The sequence below is a fragment of the Aplysia californica genome, unplaced genomic scaffold, assembly GCF_000002075.1.
Source record: "Aplysia californica isolate F4 #8 unplaced genomic scaffold, AplCal3.0 scaffold00541, whole genome shotgun sequence".
Taxonomy (NCBI): Eukaryota; Metazoa; Mollusca; class Gastropoda; order Aplysiida; family Aplysiidae; genus Aplysia; species Aplysia californica.
The window spans coordinates 195,261-210,843 of NW_004797811.1; the positions used below are offsets into that span (position 1 = coordinate 195,261).

The 15,583-nt window shown below is 38.7% G+C and overlaps 1 protein-coding gene across 1 annotated transcript; it reads right to left on the minus strand.

Moving 5' to 3' along the window:
* Window positions 1-569: 569 nt before the first annotated feature.
* On the minus strand, window positions 570-14,737 carry LOC101852041 (fumarylacetoacetase). The gene is made up of 13 exons (XM_005106540.3): window positions 14,612-14,737; window positions 12,680-12,790; window positions 12,174-12,295; window positions 11,744-11,793; window positions 11,184-11,274; window positions 10,650-10,747; window positions 10,133-10,285; window positions 8,517-8,647; window positions 7,798-7,873; window positions 5,834-5,880; window positions 4,338-4,439; window positions 3,169-3,286; window positions 570-1,817 (listed from the first exon to the last, which is right to left on the minus strand). The coding sequence occupies exons 1-13, from the start codon at window positions 14,690-14,692 to the stop codon at window positions 1,741-1,743; spliced, it is 1,257 nt and encodes a 418-aa protein (XP_005106597.1). The 5' UTR covers window positions 14,693-14,737; the 3' UTR covers window positions 570-1,740.
* Window positions 14,738-15,583: the final 846 nt, after the last annotated feature.

The window sequence follows — 15,583 nt, forward strand, 5'->3', positions numbered from 1 at the left end:
GTATGAGATTCAGATACAATTTTGCCAAAAACCGAGTGCAGCCAAATGTTCAAGAAAAACAAAAAGCTTCATAACAGAAAAAGGATAAATTTCCAATACCTGTGAAAAAAAAATAATAATAAAAAGGATTGGCATTACTACTGCAAAAGCCAAATCTCAGCAAAGTGCAAAGTTACAGTATATGAAAAAATATGGATATGTATTTTTTCTCTCAATACAAAATACTTTCTTGTAGAACTGTTTGAGAGAATATGACACACTTGGCATGACAATAGACTCGACATTTGCCAGCAACAGCAGAAAAAAACAACAATCTAAACTATTATCACAATAAAACAATCAAGTATCCTCTTATCTTATCAAAAACACAGAGTTCATACAGATACAAGAACTCTCAAGTTAAGGTGAGGCAGTAGGATTTGTCAAAATGGAAGACCTTGTTTGAGAAAAAAAGCATTAAACACGCGAGGTTCAGATCTGTAAAGTTTTTCAAACATTTTGTAAAGATGAAACCATTATCACAATCAACATATCATATCTTCAACAACAGACATTGCATATTTCAAGCATTTTTTTTTTACTTCTTCCAAATAAAATTTATAACAATTTTTGTCCACAAAATGCTAAGGGGCAAACAAACACTTGCTGGAAACAACTGATTCGGTAAGAACAGAAAGAATCAGTACAAAATAGCGGTGAAATAGATTTTAAAAATCTGGAATGACAAAGGCACTTTGGTAATTGACCTCTTAGATCACTGATATCCAACTGACCTCTCTCCTCATTAGCTCATCACAAACTGCTGTGTCTGCCGACGTTCATCTTATGGCACGAGACATCAAAATCAAATGTGACTTTCAGTGACAAGTTGGTCCAAAATGGATAAAATAGACTGGGCAAACAATACCATGGCATATTCTGATAATAATAACAAGGTACCAACTACAATCACAGCAAATCAAAATTTTGAATATTTTTGCAGGTAAAACTATCGCTTGAAGACTTCCAAGATATAAATTCAGAGCAAAAATAGAAAATTTCAATATTTTGCAAGCTGGATACCTTTACGTTAAGAAAACATTCCCATATGCTCACAAACATCAAATGAAATCAGTAGAATGAGAGAACCTATTTCACCACAGAAACGTAACTCGCATGAATAAAGAAAGCTCTGGATCATGACTATGATTCTCAAAACAACACATACGGTATATTTCTCAGAATAGCTTGGACCTCTCACCTGACTAGTACCACAAACTGATTGAACTACTGAGTACACTAGCAAGGCATACTATCACAACACACATTCACCGAATGCTGGAATTATTTTTTCATTAACATCGGGGAGCAAAGAAAAGTGACAAGTAAAAAAAAAATTATAAAAAAAAATATATAAAAAAAGCAACCCCACACACACAAATTAAAAGGAAAAAGAAAATCCTTTTCCATCTTTATCTCGAAAAAACATTTCGTGTTAGTGAGTGAAGCTTTTTCAAAGAAACAACAGAATTAGAGTTCTTTCAAGAAACTCCCGTCTTTCGTAGATAAAACAACAACAAAGTCCAGAAACTCTTCTCAGGTCGTACCCACAACAATTGTTCTGATATCACATCTACAAAACAAAACTCAAACAAATAGTAACATTAACATTCCGGAACACGGAAAACACTTTCGGAACTTTCAAGCTGCCAAAAACAACCTGGTGGCAGCGGTTGGCCATGCTCCTGACCTCAACTCCCACTACAGAGGGTGGGCCGGCAAAACTTTTCCCGTGCAGGTCCCAAAGCCCACGCGGTAACCGTTGCCTTCGCAGAACCCTGAAAGTACAACAGTCGAAATATATTATGTGTGTGGTTCGGAGAAAACCCTTCACATGGTGCAAATTTTCAAAACTGACTTTTTTGCATGCGTTGAAAGACACATCTTTCCTGAGCATTTTGTACTTTATTTGATTGCAATTGGAGCATTCTGTGAAAAGTTATGGCAATTTAGTTTTAGTAAGTGTTTTACAGTACTTGCAACACAATAAGGTCATATAAGTGCCGAAGATCAGAGGTGTTACAAGAGAGTAACAAACACAAAAAAGAAAGAGGGGAGACAAAGATGATAGATGTTTGATAGGAAAGAAGAAGCAAACGACACCAGAGCACTCGCCAACCAACCACTTTCAAAATTGACTTTTTTTTGCATGTTTTGAAAGAATCATCTTTCCCGAGCATTTTGCATTTTATTTGAGGGCAATTGGAGTATTCTGTGAAAACTTACGGCATTTTAAAGCGCTCAGGGGTCCGAAGGTGAGGTTTTGAGAAAACGGGTTTTAAAGTTTTGTTTACTTTGGGAACAAATTAAAACTGAAAAATGGTGAAATGGTATGAGTTTAACGCCCCTATCAACGCTATTAGGTTATTTAAGAGGCGGGACCTCCTAATTTAACGTCCGTCTCTGATAGGACCGAGCCAAGCGGGAAGTTTGTGTAAAGTGCCTTTCCCAAGGACACAACGCCGAACCGAGCTGAGGCTCGAACCCCCGAACCCGCAATCTCACGATTACGAGTCCGGTAGCCTAACCACTAGGCTACCGACACAATAGTGCTCAGTTACTTTGAAACAGAAAACTTGCAGTTTACTTACTGTAAACTAAAAAAAACAATACCGGTGCTTCGCAGAGTAGAACGAAAAACTTAAATCCAATTAGGAACAGTTCACATTTGGTTTGAATGGCAGGACATGGAACAGAAGAAGGTAAAACGGCACTCTGTACTTTCAACCCCCCTCTCCCCCCCCCCCCCAAACATCTACAGTGATTGAAGCAATGACACACCATAGTCTCCTAACCAAAAACCTTCTCTGTCAAATAAGTTTCTCAGGATTAATAAATAACATGAAGAGGCGAGCCCAGGACAGGGAAAGGTGGAAAGTGTTTGTTCACGGCCTCCTATACCCTGATCCATGGTGAGAAAGGCAATGATGATGATGATGATGATGATGATGATATTGATATCATTTTTTAAAAATGTTCCCGATGAAGCCATAAGACAGCGAAACATTGACAATATTATTTTTTTTAAAAATCTTACAAGTCTCCAACTTTTTCTTTTCTTTTTGCAGTCTACAATGATGATGAAGATGAAGCTGATGCTGACAATGACGATGATAATGAATGACATACCGTGAAAGATGACCTCATCACCGTCCTGGAGGAACTTCCGGGTCACCCCGTTGCCCAGCTCCACGACCTTGGTGCCCTTCCAGCACAGCTCCAGCATGCTGCCGTACGAGTCGGAAGTCTGGAGAACATAGACAAACATCTTGTTAGGTTGGGGGGAAAAAAAAGCCCAGCGAAAAACTCAAAACAAAACAAAATAAAAAAACTTTTTGGAGACGGTGCTTTTAAAAAAAAGTTTTAGTCAGGGATTAACCAAACACAAAATAAAATCGAAAAAATCCTTCGAGAGAAGGTGCTTTTTAAAAGTTTTCACAAGAGATTTTAAAAAATAATTTTTTAAACCCTCTTTCAGGAGGAAGTTCTTTTTAAAAAATGTTAAAGTAAGAACTTTACAGCACTTGCAAAACAATACGGTCACCAGCAAAAAAATGTCGGTTTCTTTGATTTCAGTATTTGGAGCAGCACCTGATTTCACCACGATGAATCTCTCTCTCTCTCTCTCTCTCTCTCTCTCTCACACACACACACACACATTCAAACACACACATTCAAAAACACACACATTCAAACACACACACACATTCAAACACACACACACACACACTCAAACACACACACACACACATTCAAACACACACACACATTCAAACACACACACACATTATCTCTCTTTCCCTTTTCCGTGATATACTCACAGTGGGTCCACATACATAACAATAATATGTGAGGCAGCATGGTGGAATCAGGCTCTCGTCAATTTTCGGGCAAGTAGAGTTATTGGTATCATCTTAAAGCTTGTTCATTTGTCTTTATTTGGGTGAAAAAACTATCCGTTTATCTTCAATACAAGTCGAGATATTGGCGAATGAAGGGGGTGGGGTCACCTGTTTTCAGAGGTAAGATTAGTGAGAAAATGGGCGCCAGAGATTAGTTATTTCCTTAGTTTAAGAGCCGTGGTAACTGAAAATTTACATTTTTTGTGCCTTTAATCAACGTTTTTCAGAAAAACCCATACAGAAATGAGTTCTGTAATGGGCATGAAAGGGATTGAAAAAATTCACAAGCCTGTGGAAAAATGCAAGTTTCTTCACTTCGATTATTTTGACGAGAGCCTGATCTCACCACGAGATGAATCACATAATTTTGGTAAATATATATGTATGACTCCTCACCTCTCCTGAGATGGTTCCTGACCCCAGGAGGTCACCGGGGTTCACATTGCAGCCGGTCAGCGTGTGGTGGACCAGCTGTTGCTTCATGGTCCAGTACATGTACTGAAACAGACAAAACAGATTTTGTGAAACATTGTGCCTTAGTAAGAGTTTTACGACATTTGCAACAGCACTTTAAGGTCACATAAGTGTTGAAGATTAGAATTGTTTGTTTGATTGAGTAAAGAGAAGCACATCGACACAATAATGGTCATTTAGTGCTGGAAAAAAGTAAGACAGTCATAGACGGAAATAACAGACGGAAAGTAAAGAAGTAGGACCTACCAGCGGCGCCCTCCAACCCGAAGATTAGAGGTATTACAAGAAAGTAACTAACACAAAAACAACAAAAAACCGGAGGAGAGATAAAGATAATGGATGTCTGACAGGCAAGAAGAAGCAAGCCACACCAGAGCACCCGCCAACCATCCACTCATAAAATACGGAAGTGTGCAAAATTGTATAGAAAGGCAATGGCCCCTTGCAAAACCGAAAGGTAGGACCTCCAAATTTAACATTCATCTAATAATCTATTTATAGTAATAATCATAATAATTGCATTTATATTGCACATAATAATCCATGCTCTAAAGCATTCTCGCACTAGGACTGAGTCAAACGAGAAAATTAGTGTAAAGTGCCTTTCCAGTAGAAACAACATAGGACAGAGCCGAGCCTCATAAACACCAATCCACAATCTCACGATTATGGGTCTGGAAGCCTAACCACTAGACTATTGAAACCCACTATGTCCAGGCCCACTTGAACTAAGAAGGATACAACATCCTAGCAGAAATACTGAGATATTTCATGTAAATATAAATTGTGTTTTTTAATTTCATAATCCGAATATAAAAGTCACAGACAGGTCTGTAGAGTCTGCGTGGAGCACACAAAATATACGAAGACTAATGAAAACTTTTCATAGAGGTAGACAGACTACAAAGGAGTGCGAATAAACTAAACCAACAATCTGCAGGACCACAGGATTTTGTTCTGCTCAGCCACATTTTCCATTTAAAAATGCTATTCAAATAGAAAAAAAAATCGGGGATTTCTTTTCTTTTGGTCAACCATTAACTATTAACCACTGTTTTCAGGTCAATCATTTTTTTTTTTTTAGGGGGGGGGTTTACGGTCACAACTGCATAAGGTCATATGATCTTAGTAGAGGTCATATGAGCGCGAGAAGATTAGAGGTGTTACAAGGGGAGTAACAAACACAAAAAAGAAGGAGGGGAGATAAAGAAGGTAGATGTTTGATAGGAAAGAAGGAGCAAACCACAAAAGAACACCCGCCAACCACCCACTGTGCTTTGTGTAAGCGAGCTCTACTGTAGTTGACAGCATCTTGGGTTTACAAAACTCAAAACAAGAAGAGGTACTTTGTGTTTAGTTTACAACTATCAAAACAAGAGATACTTTGTGACTACAACGACCAAAACAAGAAGAGATACCTTGAAGTTTGACTTGGCGATGGGCGCTGGTTTGGACAGACCGTCAGCTGCAGAGGGAGGAAATAACAAACATCATAGACACAGCCCGACCATTGGTTGGTTTTTCAGTTTAAGTAAGGGTTTAACGACACTTGCAACACAATAATGTCACATAAGTGCCGAAGATTAGAGGTGTTACAAGAGAGTAACAAACATAAAAATAAGGAGAACTGATAAGGACAATAGATGCTTGAGAGGAAAGAAGGAGCGAACCACACCAGAGCACCCGCCAACCACCCACATGGAATTTCTGGAAAAGAAACACCTTTAAGATTTCTTTTCGAGGTTTATTAATTAGTGATAGAACTTAATTCATTTGGCAATGCATTCCATACACTGTCGTAAGCTGACAAAGTGTCTTTTTTTCATTTTCGGTGCCAATTCTTTTTATTTGCAAAATCGTAAGCCTGATCAGATACCCTACTTGTGGGAAAAAATCAAAGCAAAACTGACTATTTTTTGAATAAATTAGAATTCATATAATTTAGGAAAAAATGCTATTTTTAAATGGTTATGCTGACAAAAAGCCTCTTTATCTCTTAACTGCCATCGCAGACTGAGAGAGATACAACATTCCAGCCGAAATACTGAAATACTAAATACAAATTTTTCTCCCCCACTCAAGAATTGATTTTGGGTCTCACACGCAAACACACATAATATATGTTGTTGTTGTTGTTGTTATCGATCCAGCAACAGTTGGGCTCTAGCCCTTCTGTCCAATGCCGTGTTGTGATAAGTGCAGGTTTGCTGCAGTTGCTGTAATGTTCCGTAGAGTGTGTTGTCAATGTTGGGTCTCTGAGGGAGAAGTGTAGCTCTGATGTCATTTAGGGCTGTACAGCGGAAAAGGTGATGATCCAGTCTCATATGCATAGTCACACAAGGGACACATTGGGGGAAGTTCTGGTTTTATTCTGTTCAAGTGAAAGTTGAGCTGTACATGTTCTGCTCGTAGGCGGAAGATCGTGGTCTGTTTGTTTCTCTGTAGGTGGTTGATATTGTTATTTCGTTTTGCTGTAGTCATATGTTTGAAAACTGCTCTGCCTGTCTTTCCCAAGGCCCATCTGTTCACCCAATCTTGTTTGCTGTTGCTTTTAATGATTTGTCTTGCAGTGTTGTATGAAGTTGGAATGTTGGGTTGTTCCTGTCTAGATCCCCTTATGGCGAGGTGTGTCTGCTCTGTCATTTCCAGGTATGTTTGAGTGTCCGGGAATCCACTGCATCACCAGGTTGACGCCACAGGATGTTATCAGATGATGGGAGCCAAACAGTATACATGTCCCATAATATATAGACAGGTGCCCTGTTCCACTGTACAACCCTAAATGACATCAGGGCTACCATTCTCCCTCTGAGACCTACCATTGATAACACACTGTACGGAACATTAAAGCAACTGCAGCAAACCTGCACTTATCACTACATGGCATTGGACAGAAGGGCGAGGGCCCAGCTGTTGCTGGATCGATAACAATTTATAACAACAAGAACATAGGCATGTGCATCATAAGCTCTTAGCACACAGGTGCTAAAACAGTCACTTAACCTTCCTGACGGATCAAAACTACAAACTGTCACTTCACCTTCCTGATGCATCAAAATTAACAGAATCTACTATACAGTGGCAGAAAAATGGTGTTTCGGAAAAAGATACACCTTTTTAAGATTTTTTAACACTTTGCAGTCACCAAGCCAGCAGTACAAAATACCCCATCTGGTCACCCAGCCAGGAGAGCGGCTGCGACGGACTTCTCTCGCCTGGCGCAGAACTGCACCATGTGACCGGAATGGATAATTTTCACCAGCACATCATTGCGCAGAGAGACAGCAAAGTGTGAAAAAGGTTCTTAAATTAGTCATAGATCTTAGCTCATTTGGCGATGCATTCCATACAGTACAGACAGGCACACAAAGGGTTTACTCACCCATCAGGGAGACGTCCAGCGTGATGTCAAAGTTGTAGGGGTCCTCGTGGCGGAGGTAGGGGAGAGGGGCGGGGTCCTGGAACAGGGACAGAGAGACAAAAAAAATAAATAATAAAATGTCATTATCATGAAGTGCCAGGTGTTTTGTTTTTTTTGGGTTTTTTTTGGTAAAAGTTTAACGGTGCTCGCAACTGCATAAGGTCATATGAGCGCAGTGCCAGGTCTGCAGCATACATCAGCGAATTTGGTTTGTCATTCATTTCTTTGTTCATATGCTCTAAACAGTTTTTAAAACTGACAAAATCCTGCTTTTCCCCTGTCATCAATCGGTACATTCTATCTATTTCTCGTATTTCGTTTTCTATATTGCCTTCCTTATACATAGTTATAACTTTTTCTTAGTGATGTTTTAGTTTTGGTAAGAGAGTTACAAAACTTGCAATACAGTGAGGTCAAATAATTGCCTAAGAATAAAGGTGTTACAAGAAAATGACAAACAAGAAAAAGAAAGGAGGAGAGATAAGGACAATCATAGATTATGCTTGATAGGAAGGAAGGTGCAAACCACACCAGAGCACCCACCAACCACCCCCATACATGTTTGATAAGAAAGAAGGAGCAAACCACACCAGAGTACCCACCAACCACCCCATACATGTTTGATAAGAAAGAAGGAGCAAACCACACCAGAGCAGCCGCCAACCACCCATGTATCCTACCTGCTGCATGTTGGGAATGGCAAAAGGCTTGAGGGCGTCCATTGTGACCACCCAGGGAGATATCGTAGTTCCCAGATTTTTGGCTGTGAAGGGGCCGAGGGGCACATACTCCCATTTCTGGATGTCTCGTGCTGAAAAAATAAAAAGACGAAGTGAGTATAGTTTCAGTTTTGTAAAAGTTTTACGGCGCTTGCAACTACATAAGGTCATATGAGTGCATGAAACACAAGTTGATGCATTCACAAGTTCACAGCACGCCTTAATTTTGCTTAACAGTCAGGTGAAAAGGTTAAAAATTTTACTGTAAAAATTTCCGTCATTAAAAACAACAATTTACATTTAATCAAAAAAACAGTATTTACAGTTCACTGTAAAGGCCAATTTATGCAATCGAGAATTCTGGTGGGATCCATGACGAAGAACAGATTTTTCAAGTTTCTACATTTATAATCTTTCCTTCGGGTCTCTCAAAAGCCCAGATATCCTTTTAATAGGCAATGTGTTTGATGGTAAAATCTGTGTCACATCTGACACAGAAGGGTTTCTCTTCTCCCTGCAGAAGGTACCTATGTGTCAAGGAGGTATGTTGGATACGCAATAGAGTAAAAATAACTTAGTCTCTTCTGGAGAGGCCAGATGGGGTAGAGAACACAAGTTTATCTAAAACATTGAGACTGCCTGCTCTGATTTCTCCGCATTGCTCCACACGACGCAGCACGCTGAAGAGTTTAAAAACTAAATTCTGCAGGAACTAAAAATAATCGCAGACGCAAACATTTCATTTTTTACGTGTGCCCCTTATCAGCAGAATAAACATGAGCCCCCAGAAATAGCTTTTCCAGGCCAAATATTCTTTTTTTCTGTTTCTTTTTATATTTTACAGAAAGTATTCTTACATGGAGATTATATATTCTTCGTACTACTCACACACATAGACTGGAATTATTTCAAAACATTGAACTAAGAAAAATTGGAAACAAATAATTGAGTTCAACTTCTACAAGTCTTAGAGAAATAGGTCGTGCGGAAATTTCAAAATTTCGTTCACGCAAACTTGCTCCTTTTCATTTTAACCATGCCATATTGAAATGTGAGCATGGTCGAACCAATCAAACAGGATTGCTCCATTGTCGAGAAGACAAGTGCTCATCTTAGAGAGGTCTTCCTTTTGGATAGCGTTAGAAGTATTTAGAGAAAAGGTTAGCGTTAGGGTAAGCTAGGGGGAAAATGAGATATATGGTTGGGTTTTTTTATACACGAGATTATCTTGGAAAAGTGTTTTTATGTTCTTCTTGTTGTTGTTGTTGTTATCGATCCAGCAACAGCTGGGCTCTCGCCCTTCTGTCCAATGCCATGTAGTGATAAGTGCAGGTCTGCTGCAGTTGCTGTAATGTTCCATAGAGTGTGTTGTCTATGTTAGGTCTCGGAGGGAGAAGGGTAGCTCTGATGTCATTTAGGGCTGTGCAGTGGAACAGGTGATGCTCCACAGTCTCATATGCATAGTCACACAAGGGACACATTGGGGGAAGTTCCGGGTTTATTCTGTTCAGGTGGAAGGAAAGTGTTTTTATAAGCACAGGTTCAAATGTATATACAATTTTTGTTTCGTTTCTCACCACTCCAGTCATTCATGAGCACCATGCCAAAGATGTGATCCTCCGCTCTCTCCATGGGGATGGGCTCGCCGAGCTGAGTGGCCGGCCCAACGAAGAACGCCATCTCCAGTTCAAAGTCAAACAGACGGCACGGGGTCACAGACGGGGGTTTGGCTGGCGACGAGAACCGACAAGCAAAACGTAAATAATCTAATAATAAATAATAAGACAGACATAAGGAATAATAATAATGAACAAAATTAACTTAAATAATAAATGGCAAACCTGCAATCAAAGTTATGGCAGTATTTGCCACAGCTGTTATATTCTAGAGATGTCAACAATAAAAGGGATTTGTTAGTTATAGTAAAGAGTTTTTATGGAACTTGCAACACACTAAGGTCATATAAGTGCCGAAGAATACATGTGTTACAAGAGAGTAACTAAAACAAAAAAAAAGGAGGAGAGATAAGGATGGTAGATGTTTGATAAGAAAGAAGTAGCAAACCACACAAGACACAACAATAAGTCTGCTCACAGTCGTCAGGTCGCGTCTGCCCGTTTGGCCGTCTCATCGGAGTACCAGACACCACCACAGACGAGGAGCGGCCATGATAACCCACTGGCAGGCACGTCCTGTAAGGGAAGATAACAGTAATTATGGTTCATGTTCAGACACCTGTGCAATCTGTGTTCTTGTGGTTGAATAAAGAGAAGCACATCGACACGATAATGGTCATTCAGTGCAACGGGAAAAAGTAAGACAGACAAACAGAAACAACAGAGGGAAAAGTAAAGAAGTAGGACCTACCAGGGGCGCCCTCCAACCACACTCTGTGCAATCTATATGGACAATGATAAGAAGTTTTATATGGCACTTGCAGCACGATTAGATAAGTGCCAAAGAATAGAGGTGTTACAAAAGAGTAATAAACACCAAAAAAGGGAGAGATAAGGAGGATAGATGTTTGATAGGAAAAAAAGAGGAAAAACCACACCAGAGCACCCACCAACCACTACATTAAGTATTCAATTTTTTTTAAAAAAGAATATTTTTCAGAACAGTTTGTACCAGTTGGGGTTCAGAGCAGTTGCAGGATCTCTAAACATGCATCCGACATTGTAAGCGTGGTTCTTGGAGGAGTAGAAGTCAGTGTAGTCACCTGCAAGAGGTACAGAATACAATATGTTAAATATCTAAGTTGAAAAACAATCTTTCACTTTGCAGTGAACAAAACTTCTACAGTAAAATTGCAGGAAATCCTACAAAAAAAGATTAAGGTTTTGCATTTTTAAATCAAGGATAGCATAAATTGTTACACGAAATAAAAGTAATGCATCAACAACAGCTATTTCTCTCAGCACCTTCTCTAAATATTCAAGCACTCAAGATAAATGCTGAAGATAGATGAGTGAGTTACGAAAAAAAATCCAGACCTTGTTCTTTTTGGATCCCATGGAAGCGTACCCGATGGGACTCAAAATTTACGGATCATCTTGCCCAATACATCTTCCTTGTATATAACTGTTTTGATCTTTAAAAAAACGCAAAGCCTGGACAATTTTAGAAATCCAGATTTCCCTATTAATTTGGAAAATTGGCACCATTAAAAGATTTATACTACAACTCACCAATAGATGCAGGAATGTGCATGGTGGCAGTCTTCTGGGAAACCAGGGCTCTGAAAGTAGGACACGTGGAATCACATGACGACATGACAGATTTTAAAATTCAGTGTAACTGCTCTTACAAGACGAAGTTGTAGTCATTAATCGATTTTTTAAAATACCACAACTAAAACCCCCAGAATCAACGGATAGAAACAGAAACAGAGCTAAAGAATATAAGTCGGACCTACTAGACACCCCCCTCCCCCTAAAAAAAACCCCAACAAACAAACAGGACAGACCTCTTTAAAGTTAAACAAACAACAGATAAATTATGACTCTTAGAAGAGAAAGTAGAATAATTATTCTAATACAATCACAAACAGGAACAAGGTGAAGCCATTGGTGGTGAACAACGAAGGACCACAATCAATCTCAGTCTGCTTCTGTTTACCTCGACCTGAGGTCAGCATTGTCTCTCAGCACTGGCTCAGAGTCTGACAAAATCCTCTGAAGAGTTTCCCGAGCCTCCGACCAGGCTGCCCTTCCAAGACCCATGAAGGCATTAAGGGTGGACTGGAAAACAAAATATTAATAAATAAAATTTCCGGACATAATTATCAACATTAAAACATGACAAACAGCTTTTTCTAAAGACTTAAAAATGTGTGAAAATGTTTTTTAAAGTAGGAAAATCATTAACCGCATGGATCTTTTTTATTTAAAAACAATGATTTAAGGTGTGCTTTTGTCTTTTCACTTTGCATTGTTCATTACTTGAAAAGCAGAGAATCTAAATAATCTACAACTTAAGATTTACAACAGTTTTAAATATTTGGTTTGGATTCTAAAAACAATTCCACTTTAAATTTTATTCTTCTTGTGACATCAGAAATCTGTATCCGGCCTGTTGTCAAAACAGATGGAGAATTCAACATATATATATATATAATTATTTACCTGTTCAAAGACATCCTGCCTTCCTCGAAGTGCTGGTCCATCAAACAGATGCTTCACAACACTCAGGTCCAGAATGTATTCTCCGATCGCAACACCTGGTCGTCGCTCAGACTGCAATACACAGATGAAGAAACTCTTTAGAATTCAATCTTCTGTATTGCAAACTACAATTAAAAAAACACCCTACAACATATTTGCAGGTTAAGAGAAAATAAAAATTGATGTTCACGACACAGTTGATTAATTTTCTTTTGCATCCTCTTTCTTTCAATTTTTTGTTTGTTATTCAGTTTGACAATAACCATCTAACATCTGTTCAGTGTCATCCACTTCACATTGTTATTGGTTCTGAATTAGCTAAGCATTTGACCACAAATTTTAAAAAATTATTAAAATGGAGAAAAATGCAAAAGGAAGGTACTTTCTTTAAAAAATCTTTTAAAAATCAGTGTGTTGAGCAAAAAAAAAGAAGAAAAAAGTCAAAAAAATAAAAATAAAAATAATTGAGAAGTCTATTTTAACTAAGGTCAAAATTATGAGGAACCACAAATTACTGCAGTAATCACTTTGTGACCCATTCAATCTTCAAGGCATTACATCATCCTCAATTACAGGGGGATGCTGGGAAACTTAAAAATACATTGGAATCCGCTAAACTTAAAACTGCAGGACAGGACCTCTGGATTTCCTTCAGTAGGTTATGTGGGTTGCTCAAAAAGAGGAACAAAAATAATGGGTATTATTTACTTTCTCTTTATCACGTTTCGGATTTCATTTACCGTGTTTAGTTTAAGCAGACTCCACAACTGTTATCAGACGGGGAATGATGAAGGACTATCAATCTCAATGCAACCTATATATCCCCCTTTTCACCCCCCCCCCAGATTTGTTGAAACCAATCTTGCCTAGAAAAATACTCACCAATTTAAAATAATAAAAGTACACAGGACTTTAACCGCAAAATAGAATACAAGTTCTAAGGACACTATAACTTAATCTATATTATATAATGCATCTAGTTTCTAAGTTTAATATAGGCCTAATTAAAAGTCCCTCTGTCCCTTCACCAGAAACAGTTCTATCAAGGGAGTGCTGAGACCAAAAACCACCCATCCTCATTCAGTTCCTTTTAAATAATTTAAATAGGCAACCGCAATGTCATTGAAGCCATGCAGTTCGAAGTCCTAACCTAATAACAATGCCAATATTGGAACATGATACTTCAGCCTATAGCTTAGTTGAAAAGCATTGAAAGCTGTCATGACTGGAACTGACACTGGCATCCTGGCAGCGTTTGTGATCCAACTTATAACCTTCTAACCTTTGACTTTTGGAATCTGCTCTCTCTCTCTCGTGACATTATAACCCTACAACACGACTCTCACTAAAAAAAACTGTCTTTGTCTTTATGACAGTAGACTATAATGGATCTCCTCCGACGCTCTTTTTTGTGTGTGTGTGTGTGGGGGGGGGTTGTTTTACTGGATCTGGATCTGTATCTGTATCTAGATTCTAGATCTAATTAATCACCGGCACAGTAGACTGTTGACAGTGTAAGTGTAGCACGCAGTCACAGTTAGACAGTGAGGTAATCATGATCTAGGCCTTCCAGAAAAGCTATAGCATGGTATGAGGAAATAATTGTTGGCAACTCGTCTATTCTACACGAGAATAATTGTTTTAATGTTGTTTATTTAAAATCAGAAAGCACATATCAGTGGAATGTGGCAACATAAAGCGTACATGATAGAGGCAAAGTACGATCACTGCTACGAATCGTGGGAGGTCATGACACTAGTTTCACTCTTCGGGGGTGTGACAAAAACTAGCGTGGTGATTGGCTCTGCTGATCAAGCCACCTTGACCCGACTCGTGCACACTGAGACATTCGGCATTTTATTTACATTTCCAGCAATGGTTAAAGATACTTACGTTGTCTGGTGTTGAAAATATGCCATATGGCAAGTTCTGGATAGGGAAATCGCTGTCAGGAGCAACTGTGATGAAAGACATTTTGAAGAATGCGGTTTCTGCTAAAGCACTAGATCTACGTGTTTGCTGTGCCGGAGAAAGAGAGAGAAGAATGGGCGGAAGTGGTTGAGGGTCCTTGTGCCGGTGTGGCCAGGAAACGTGTAGTACAATTTGGCAGTAGGCCTAAGCCTCTGCAAATCGCGATAAAATTTCAATGATGCGGCAGTTTTTGTTTCCCCCAGTTTCCTGGTCGAGTTAAAAAATAAAACAAAACACATCGTTGTTTCTACGACTTCATTAAAACAATCACTGGTTTGAAACATGTAAACTTATCTGTTGCTCCTGCTACCTAATCCTGCCAGTTGTTTAAGAAAAATAGCAGTGGCAGTAGCATTAATTTAACTTGGCCTACAAGATAATTATAAAAATATTGATTCATAGTGTGTTGCACATAACTGATGTACTTATTTTGACAGATTTAAACTGTAAAAGATAAAAGTGTGTGTACGAGTGAACTTCTTTATTATGCATGTGCGTGCGTGTTTGATGGGAGGGTGCTAGTTCAAAGATAATCAAGGGTAATAATCAGCTCGGAACAATTCTGTTCTGGTAAATTCTTGGTTGTGTGCCTTGTTTCTTCAATTTGGACAATAGCATAAAAATTAATATTATAACAATTGACAGGGGATTTGATTCAAACGTTCGTCAACATCAAAAACATCAAATCATCATCATCATCATCATCATCATCATCATCATTGCAGCATACAGGATAAGAGCAGCAGCAGCAGTAGCAGTAGCAACAGGGGATGACAGTGTTTTCCATTTGACAAATTTTATTTGACTTATCTCATTTTGCAATGTGTAATTATACGAATGGCACGTATTTTTAGATTAAAATCTGTTCAAAAGAGTCAAAACAGAATTTATTGC